General features: G+C 44.1%; 1 protein-coding gene across 4 annotated transcripts in view; it reads right to left on the bottom strand.

Annotated features, from left to right (window-relative positions):
• nln (neurolysin (metallopeptidase M3 family)) overlaps positions 1-7066 on the bottom strand; it is a 12828-nt gene extending 5762 nt beyond the window's left edge. The window contains exons 1-6 of one of the 4 annotated variants that reach the window (XM_047805246.1): positions 6954-7066; positions 4022-4278; positions 3783-3955; positions 1694-1798; positions 1358-1460; positions 239-399 (exon numbers count right to left, since the gene is read on the bottom strand). In XM_047805246.1, the coding sequence (XP_047661202.1) occupies positions 239-399; positions 1358-1460; positions 1694-1798; positions 3783-3955; positions 4022-4278; positions 6954-6994 (840 nt within the window). In that variant the 5' untranslated portion in view covers positions 6995-7066. Of the gene's footprint in view, positions 1-238; positions 400-1357; positions 1461-1693; positions 1799-3782; positions 3956-4021; positions 4279-6389; positions 6919-6947 lie in introns of those variants that run through there. The other 3 variants (XM_047805247.1, XM_047805245.1, XM_047805249.1) reach the window with 3 other exon arrangements.
• Positions 7067-10000: the final 2934 nt, after the last annotated feature.

The raw sequence follows: 10000 nt of genomic DNA on the forward strand, positions 1-10000 counted from the left end.
CAGTTTATTGTAACAGATCAGGTTAATGTAACAGATCAGATTAGTGTAACAGATCAGGTTAGTGTAACAGATCAGATTAGTGTAACAGATCAGATTAGTGTAACAGATCAGGTTAGTGTACAGATCGAGTCAGTGCATTAAATGAGGTTATTGTAGCCATTATATTGTAGCCATAATACAGTAATCCAACAGAGCCAGTGTGCTGGGAGTGAACACATTGTACTGTAACTACTCTCACCTCTTTACACCTGCTGTGAAAAGCTGCCTCCATCTTCCTCCTGGTCTCTGGAACATGACACCTCTTCATTAGAGGGAAATAGTGTGGGTACATCAGTGTCACTCTGTACTGCCCGTCCTCCGTCCTCTCCAAGCTGTTTAAGTAACTCTCTGCCAGACCACCTACAGGGGGAGAGAACATGGCTGAGCACAGCTTCACCTTCAACCTACAAGAATAAGGTCATGTACAATAAAACATTAAACTAAAAATAAACCTCTGCAGCCTTCTGGAACTCTAATCACTGACTAATCACTGACTAATCACTGACTAGTCACTAACTAATCACTGACTACTCACAGACTAATCACTGACTAATCACAGACTAATCACTGACTAATCACAGACTAGTCACTGACTAATCACTGACTAATCACTGACTAACCACTGACTAATCACTGACTAGTCACTAACTAATCACTGACTAGTCACTAACTAATCACTGACTAATCACAGACTAGTCACTGACTAATCACAGACTAACCACTGACTAATCACTGACTAGTCACTAACTAATCACAGACTAATCACTGACTACTCACAGACTAATCACAGACTAATCACTGACTAATCACAGACTAATCACTGACTAATCACAGACTAATCACTGACTAATCACTGACTAATCACAGACTAACCACTGACTAATCACTGACTAGTCACTAACTAATCACTGACTAATCACTGACTACTCACAGACTAATCACAGACTAACCACTGACTAATCACAGACTAGTCACTGACTAATCACAGACTAATCACTGACTAATCACTGACTACTCACAGACTAATCACAGACTAACCACTGACTAATCACAGACTAGTCACTGACTAATCACTGACTAACCACTGACTAATCACTGACTAGTCACTAACTAATCACTGACTAATCACAGTCTAGTCACTGACTAATCACAGACTAATCACTGACTAATCACAGACTACGTGTAAAGAACAGAGCACCGACTGAACCCCTGTGTTCTACACACGTTGTTTAATTTTCCTTTTTATTAACTGTAGAAAACGGTTGTATTTTTAGGACAAATGTGAGACCAGGATGCTGCTGCTGGTGGACTGACTTACTCAGCTCCTCTGAGGAGAACATCAGCTCTGTGTGGTCTTCATTAACATTCCGGTTGAAATCTATTGAAAGTTCACTTATTCTTTTAGAAAGTTTTTTGATCTCCTGAGTGACAAAAGACAAATAAAAACATCACACACACACACACACACACACACACACACACACACACACACACACACACACACACACACACACACACACACACACACACACACACACACACACACACACACGCACACACACGCACACACACACACACACACACCAGTTTACTACAACAAACTCCTGATACAAATAGAACTGTTCTATAGATTTACAGGTAAATGTAATCTCACCTCTTGCACATCAGCAGACAGATGCAGTCCATTTCTTCTACCCAGTTTAATCAGACGCTCCACAAACCTCCTCGACTCTGGGAATAAATCATTACACCACCTTTCCTGCCAATATACAGGGGCAATAAATACACATGCATGGGCAAACCTGCAAGCACACGCACATACAAGAAGCCACAAGAAGCCACAAGATGCACGGCAGTAGAATGCGGCGGCCACTCTGGATACAATATGGTGCTATTTACATTCTTTAGCCCGACTATTGCTAGTACATGGACACCAGAGCCAGCGGTGTTCATGTTTACAACCACCAGAAGTTAATACAATACAGAAATCAACAACCAACCTGCACGATGATGGTTGGAAAGGCCTCCGGTCCTCTGCGCCGCCTGATACTGGGGACCAGGAGAGGGGCCACCGAAAGCGGCGCTCGAGGAAACGGAAGCATGGTAAGCGCGCAGGTGTCCATTTTAGGCTAAAAACAAATCATAGCTGGTCGGCTCTATTGTCCATTCTACTTTCTAATGTTTGCTCCTTGGACAGTAAACTGGACTACATCCGACTCAAACACACTACACTGCAAGAGTTTAAAAACTGCTGCGTCTTTGTTTTCACAGAGACGTGGAAAACCACTCGTCAGACCACTCGTCAGACCACTCGTCAGACCACTCGTCAGACCACTCGTCAGACCACTCGTCAGACTCTAAACCGGTTCAGAAGCAGGTAAAAACCTGGCCAGCAGGAGCCACCTCTGCTCTTCAGGATCGATTTGAGTGCACTGACTGGAACATCTTCAGGGAGGCTGCAACATACAGCGACTCCATCAACTTGGAGGAGTACACAGCATCAGTGACCAGTTACATCGGCAAGTGCATTGATGACGTCTCCAAGACCATCACCACACACTCCATCCAGAAGCCGTGGATGACTGCTAAAGTGCGTGCGCTGCTGAAGACTAGAGACCTAGCCTTCAGAACAGGGGACAGGGCGGCCCTAAGAACAGCAAGGGCCAAACTGTCCCGAGCCATTAGAGAGGCAAAGCACATGCCCAGACAATCCACAGCCACTTCCAGGACAGCGGAGACACCCGGCGCATGTGGCAGGGCATACAGGTGATCACGAACTACAAGACAGCTTCACCTGCCGGTGATAATGATGCCTCCCTCCCAGATGCCCTGAATGACTTTTACTCTCGGTTTGAGGTGCACAACAACGTAACTGCAAGGAAGACCTGGCAGGGTGCTCAGGGAATGTGCAGAACAGATAGGGGATATCATTACTGACATCTTCAACATTTCCGACGAGCAGTTCTGTTGTTCCTACATGCCTCAAGACAACCACCATTGTCCCCGTTCCAAAGAAATCTACAGTATCCTGCCTCAATGACTATCGTCCCGTCGCACTCACACCCATTGTAATGAAGTGCTTCGAGAATGAGCTCATGAGGCACATCAAGACACAGTTACTACCCTGACTGGACCCCCTACAGTTCACGTATCGTCCAAACCGCTCAACGGACAATGTCATTGGCATTTAGTCCAATGGTATGAATGCTGTACATAGACTTTAGTTCAGCATTCAACACAATCATCCCTCAGCACCTGATTGGGAAGCTGTGCCTCCTGGGACTGAACACCTCCCTCTGCCTGGGAGACCTCAGTCAGTCCGGATCGGGAACAGCATCTCCAGCACCACCACACTGAACACTGGGGACCCTCAGGGCTGCGTGCTCAGTCCACTGCTCTTTACCTGGCTGACTCACGACTGTGCAGCAATGCACAGATTGAACCATATCATCGAGTTTGCAGACAACACGACCGTGGTGGGTCTCATCAACAAGAACGACGAGTCAGCATACAGGGAGGAGGTGCAACAGCTAACTACCTGGTGTAGAGCCAACAACCTTTCTCTGAATGTGGATAAAACTAGAGATGGTTGTTGACTTCTCTGGTTGAGACCACTCTCCATTGAACATCGAAGGATCATCTGTAGAGATGATCTCACAGAGATGTTCGGCTGTGAATTTATTAGTGTCTAGCTGAAACAGACTTCCTTTAGATGTCTGTAATATTTCACCCTGCTTTCTCACCTGCAGTGATAGGAGTCTTTGGAACACATCTGATCTCATATTCATCTCCACGTCAAACTCAGACAGGCGTTTGTCTGCCTCAGTGCTCGCAGATCGCACGTCTTTACACGGGGAGACGTACTGAGGGAAATCCAGCATGTGCCGGGACGCTGAGTGGAAATCACAGGAAAAAACTAATTAGCTGTAAGCAGTGTGTGTGTGTGTGTGTGTGTGTGTGTGTGTTCAGATTACACACTCACCAGCGTAATCCAGCTTGGCCTCTGCTAGAACCTGCAGCGTGTTCTCATAACACACCTTCTCCACGTCCACTGCAGCCACCGAGTCGTACGCATGTGATATCCTCCGTATCAGCCTCTCTGTCCGCTGCCCAATCTGCTCAGGACTCAGGTCCCACCTCAGCTCGCTCCGGTTCTCACAGAAACCTGAACAGCTTTTAGCTGAAATATCCAGAGCATTTAGCAGAGTCATTCTGAGCCTTGAGTGGATACCAAACACCCTGAAAAACAGAAAAACCACTTTACAATACCAGAGCTATCAAGTATGACACATTAACATGACGTCCCTCATGTCGGTCTTTTCTCACGCTCTCCCCCCACACATCGTATTTCTCACACAGAAAAACTTTTTGACTATTTATCATACATTTAATAAGCCGCAGCGCCCAAACTGTATCGGTCTGCACCGCTGTCTCTATGGAACCGTGCAGGAACCAAGCGTGTCTTACCTGGAGTTCTTAGTCGAGCCTGACACGTATCAGCCAATTAAAAAGAGAGGCTACACAACAGCCAATCAGAAAACAGCACTATTGTATCTGGATAAGATTTAACACAGCAACCAATGAAAAAAAAGCAGGTCCTGGAATTGTTCATCATCGTCGTCGTTCCCCCACAGAGAAAAGCCCTGGAGCTGCGAGCATCACTTTGAGCACAGAGTAAGTCATGATCTCCTGTTTAATGCTACAACTCATTCACAACGTGTTTAACACAAACAATGACATTGTGACTGCTGTTAGAGACGTTTCCCAGATCATCAGCAGGAGTTTGTCATCAGTGTCTGTAACTTAGTCAACAGTTTTACAGCCTGGTCACTGACAACACCTGCTCAGGACATGTAGTCTAGGGTCAGTGGTTCTCAAACTGGGGGCCCTGAGATGGTGCCAGAGGGCCCCAGGTCACTGACAACACCTGCTCAGAATGTGTGATGGTGCCAGGGGGCCCCGGGTCACTGACAACACCTGCTCAGGACATGTAGTCTAGGGTCAGTGGTTCTCAAACTGGGGGCCCTGAGATGGTGCCAGGGGGCCCCGGGTCACTGACAACACCTGCTCAGGACATGTAGTCTAGGGCCAGTGGTTCTCAAACTGGGGGCCCTGAGATGGTGCCAGGGGGCCCCGGGTCACTGACAACACCTGCTCAGGACATGTAGTCTAGGGCCAGTGGTTCTCAAACTGGGGCCCTGAGATGGTGCCAGAGGGCCCCAGGTCACTGACAACACCTGCTCAGGACATGTAGTCTAGGGCCAGTGGTTCTCAAACTGGGGGCCCTGAGATGGTGCCAGGGGGCCCCGGGTCACTGACAACACCTGCTCAGGACATGTAGTCTAGGGCCAGTGGTTCTCAAACTGGGGGCCATGAGATGGTGCCAGGGGGCCCCGTGTTTATGACATTTTATAAAATAATAAATTTATCATAAATTATGTGTAATGATATCTCAGAAAAATAAGGCTACTAACCACCAGCACTACACTGTATAATTTAATATGTTTTGTGTAATTCAAATATTAAGTTTTGGAATGTTTTATGCCATAAATTAGCTTTTTTTTGGGGGGGGGGGCAATTGTGTAAATTATATTAACAGAAAAATGATACTACTAACTTAATAACATCATCAACAATAACAATAACAACAACAACAACAACAACAATAATAATAATAATATGCAAGTAAATGATTAAAATGTCATGTTTTATATTGGTCTATAAGTCTGACAATAATAACGCTACTAATAATGAAGATTATTATAAAGCGCTGTCACTGTAACTAGGGTTGCCAACGGGTGGAAAGTTTGCGCTAAATTTCTGGAAACTTTTCACCGGCACTTAATCTGGGAAATTTTGAAAATATTCCAAATTGGAAGCTTTTCAGGAATTTATGGGAATTTACAGGAATTATTTGGAAATATAGGGAAATGTGTATAAATGATATCATATACAAAGATAAATAAACATGTTGTTTGGTCATAAGCAGACGTGTATGTAAGGTAGTACACATTTTAAAAATGACGTCTTGACTGATTTAATTGTAATGGATTTTTTTTATTTCAGGGGGAGTGAGTGTGTGGGTGTGGGTGGGGGTGTGTCATCAAATGATCTGTACATGTGGTAACACCTAATTTACTGCTTATTAAGAGTTAGTAAGGTAGTTATTAAGTTTAGGTATTGGGTACAATTAAGAATGTAGAATAATGTAAAGCAGAATAAGGCATTAATATGTGCTTAATAGGTACTAGTAAACAGCCAATATTCTATTAATATTCATGCTAATATCAACTAGTTAAATGCCCCTAAAATAAAGTGTTACTGTGGATGTTATGGAAGAAGGTAAGTACCTGCAGGGGGTTTGACCTCAATGGCCTTCCAGTAAGCAGTGTGCTGTGTGCAAGTGACCGAGGAACTCAGGGTACAGATTCAACTTAAACTGCATTAAATCTTGTTGTTTTAAACTAAATTATGCTGCAAGATTTTTTTTTTAACTACATTTAAGTTCCTTGTTATAGGAACTCTGTATTTTTTTAATATTCCCGTTAATTCCCATGGAAAGTTTCCAGCCTTGAAAATTCCCGGAACCCAAACTGTAACATCTCGGTGTTAAATAAACACTAATAATAAATTAGATCCAGCTTTATTCACTATGTAGATTGTTAATCTGATCCAGTAAAAATCTGCTAAACAGTCCAATAATAACAAGCAGTTAAAGGTGTTAATGTGAAGAATATTATCTGTGTAAAAGCTGATATGAGAAGATAAAGGAGTTCAGAAGCTGAAGTGAACCTGAGCTCCTCTTTAAGTTCCCGTTATTTTAGTGTCTTTAGTCCGTGTGAACCGTCTGTTTGTCTAAATAACAGTCCCAACAGAACCCGTACCCGAACCCGTACCCGTACCCGAACCCGTACCTGGTCCCGGTTCTGCTCACACACATTCTGAGGAACATCATCTTTCTCTAGCAGCCTCGTGTTTATTAACAGACCAGATGAACGCATCAGAATGGGCGCGTCTCAAATCAACACTTCCTCCCTATAAGGTGCACTAACTCGTCTTTCGGCCATTTCCCAGTACTGTATATTATAGTGTATAACGCTGTTTATGTCATTGTGACCTGAGTACAGTTATAACTACACATTCAGCTGTTAGGACCCTGAGTAATACTGTAGCTAACAGGTCACTGACAGCTTTAGTCCTTTTATACAGACACTACACACTGTCAGCCTGTTTCACTGAATTTACACTCATACACTTAACATTACTACATAGAGAAATGTTAATGTAATGTGGTAAATATCAGAAGAGTGAAGAATCCTTTCATACAAAAACACATTTTAAATAATGCAGTAGTTCCTGCTGTAAAATAGATTCTGTCACACCAGTTACCTTCATGTCCTCATTTAACACATCCACATGTCTCCTTTTTGTCCTTCCTCCTCACCATACTACTAGCAATATAACATCTCCCTCCTCTGTACATGTCCAAACCATCTCAATGTAGTCTCTCTGTCCTTGTCCACAAAACAGCCAACCTGAGCTGTCCCTCTGATGTGCTCCTTCCTAATCCTGTCCATCCTCGTCACTCCTAAAGAGAACCTCGACATCCTCGTGTCTGCTACCTCCATCTCTGCCTCATGTCTTTTCTCACATCACCCATGTTATTAAAGATCAGCAATATAACACTTCTCCATTCCTCAGGCATCTTCTCACTCTCTAAAACCCTGTTGAACAATCTAGATGGAAACTCCACTGCTGTCTCTCATAGACACTTCCACACCTCCACAGGTATGTCCTCTTCACTCTGTGCTGTGATTCCTTGTAGTCCTCTCTACTTTCTTCAGTCCTTTCTATGTTCCATGTCTTTTTATCTAGCCTCTTCCTCTGAATGCTGTCCTGTACCTCCTCATTCCACCACCATGTTTCCTTATCTTCTTTTCTCCTTCCAGATGACACACCTTGCTCCATCCTACCTGCCTCCCTGATCACTTCTGCTGTAGCTTCCCAGTCATCTGGAAGCTCTTCCTGACCACCCAAAGCCTGTCTCATCTTCTGTCTGAATTCCTCACAACATTTTTCCTTTTTCAACTTCCACCATTTGATCTTCTTTTTCTATCTTTTCTCTCCTCTTCTTCTTGACCACCAGAAACATCTTACACATCACCACCTGATGCTGTCTGGCTACACTCTCTTCTAGCACCACTTTGCAGTCAATAATCTCTCTCAGATTGTCTCGTCTACATAGATTGTTGTCTACCTGCTTACTCCTACCTCCACTCTTATATGTAACTGTATGTTCCTTTCTCTTCTGGAAATAAGTGTTAACTACAGCCATTTCCATCCACTTACAGTAGCATCCATCTGCTTAGCAAAGTCCACCACCATCTGTCCTTCTAGGTTCCTTTCCTTAACACCAAACCTGCCCATCACCTCCTCATCACCTCTGTTCCCCTCACCAATATGCCCATCGAAATCTGCTCCAATCACTACTCTCTGCCATCTGGAATAATCTCCATCACCTCATCTAACTTTCTCCAGAACCTCTCCTTCTCTTCTAACACACAGCCTACTTGTGGATCATAACCACTGACCACATTCAACATCGCCCCTTCAATTTCTATCTACAAACTGATGACCCAGTCTGACGCTCTTTAAGCTCTAACACATTGCTCACACACTCATCCTTCAGCATCACTCCTACCCCATTTCTCTTCCTATCCACACCATAATAAAACAGTTTGTATCCCCCTCCAACACTACGTACTTTGCTTCTCTTCCACCTGGTCTCCTGCAGGTATATCTACCTTCCTTCTCTCCATCATGTCCACCAGCTCCACCCATCCATGTCATTATATAAACACTAATAGTCCCTATTCTCAGACCTGTACTCCTGCCTTTTCTCTTCTCTCTCTGCCTACGGACCCTTCTCCCTCCTCTCCTTAATCCACCAACGTAGCCCAATTTCCTCAGGCACCCTGTAAGTCGACAGCGCCGGTGGTGGTCGTTGTTAACCCGGGCCTTGAACAATCCTGTGTGGAATTCACACTGACACTTCGCATGTTTAAATGTGGCATGTTTTACACCCTTCCTGTCGCAACCCTCTCTATTTGGCTGGGATTAGGACCGGCACAGAAATCACTGACTTGCAACCCTTGGACCTAGAGGACGATGTCTTACATGAGAACCTTTAGCTATAGCATGTGTGTTAAGATAGTTAAATTAATGAGGTAATGATTGTAAAATGATTGTTTGCTCAGTTATTAACAGTTATTGATATTACAGCCAGCAGGGTAACATGGCAGGACATTTCTAATTTACACAGTAATAAACATAATGGTGACGGAGTGGTTGAGGAGTGCCAACCCATCACAGGGCACACACACTCTCATTCACTCACACACTACGGACAATTTTCCAGAGATGCCAATCAACCTACCATGCATGTCTTTGGACCGGGGGAGGAAACCGGAGTACCCGGAGGAAACCCCCGAGGCACGGGGAGAACATGCAAACTCCACACACACAAGGTGGAGGTGGGAATCGAACCCCCAACCCTGGAGGTGTGAGGCGAACGTGCTAACCACTAAGCCACTGTGCCCCCAGCTTCTTGGACAATAAAATAATTAATATTAATTATATTAATAGATTAGATAATATATTATTAATATATTAATAGATTAGATTAATATTAGTTATATATAAATGTGTATGTATTTATCTCCAATGAACAAGTCTGAGGTGACTCAGGTGTCTGTGGGGAGGAAAAACTCCCTTAGATGGTAAAGGAAGGAACCTTGAGAGGAACCAGACTCAAAGGGGAACCTCATCCTCATCTGGGTGACACTGGGGTGTGATTATATAACCTCATCCTCATCTGGGTGACACTGGGGGTGTGATTATATAACCTCATCCTCATCTGGGTGACACTGGGGGTGTGATTATATAACCTCATCCTCATCTG

This window comes from Tachysurus fulvidraco, chromosome 20, assembly GCF_022655615.1.
Source record: "Tachysurus fulvidraco isolate hzauxx_2018 chromosome 20, HZAU_PFXX_2.0, whole genome shotgun sequence".
Taxonomy (NCBI): domain Eukaryota; kingdom Metazoa; phylum Chordata; class Actinopteri; order Siluriformes; family Bagridae; genus Tachysurus; species Tachysurus fulvidraco.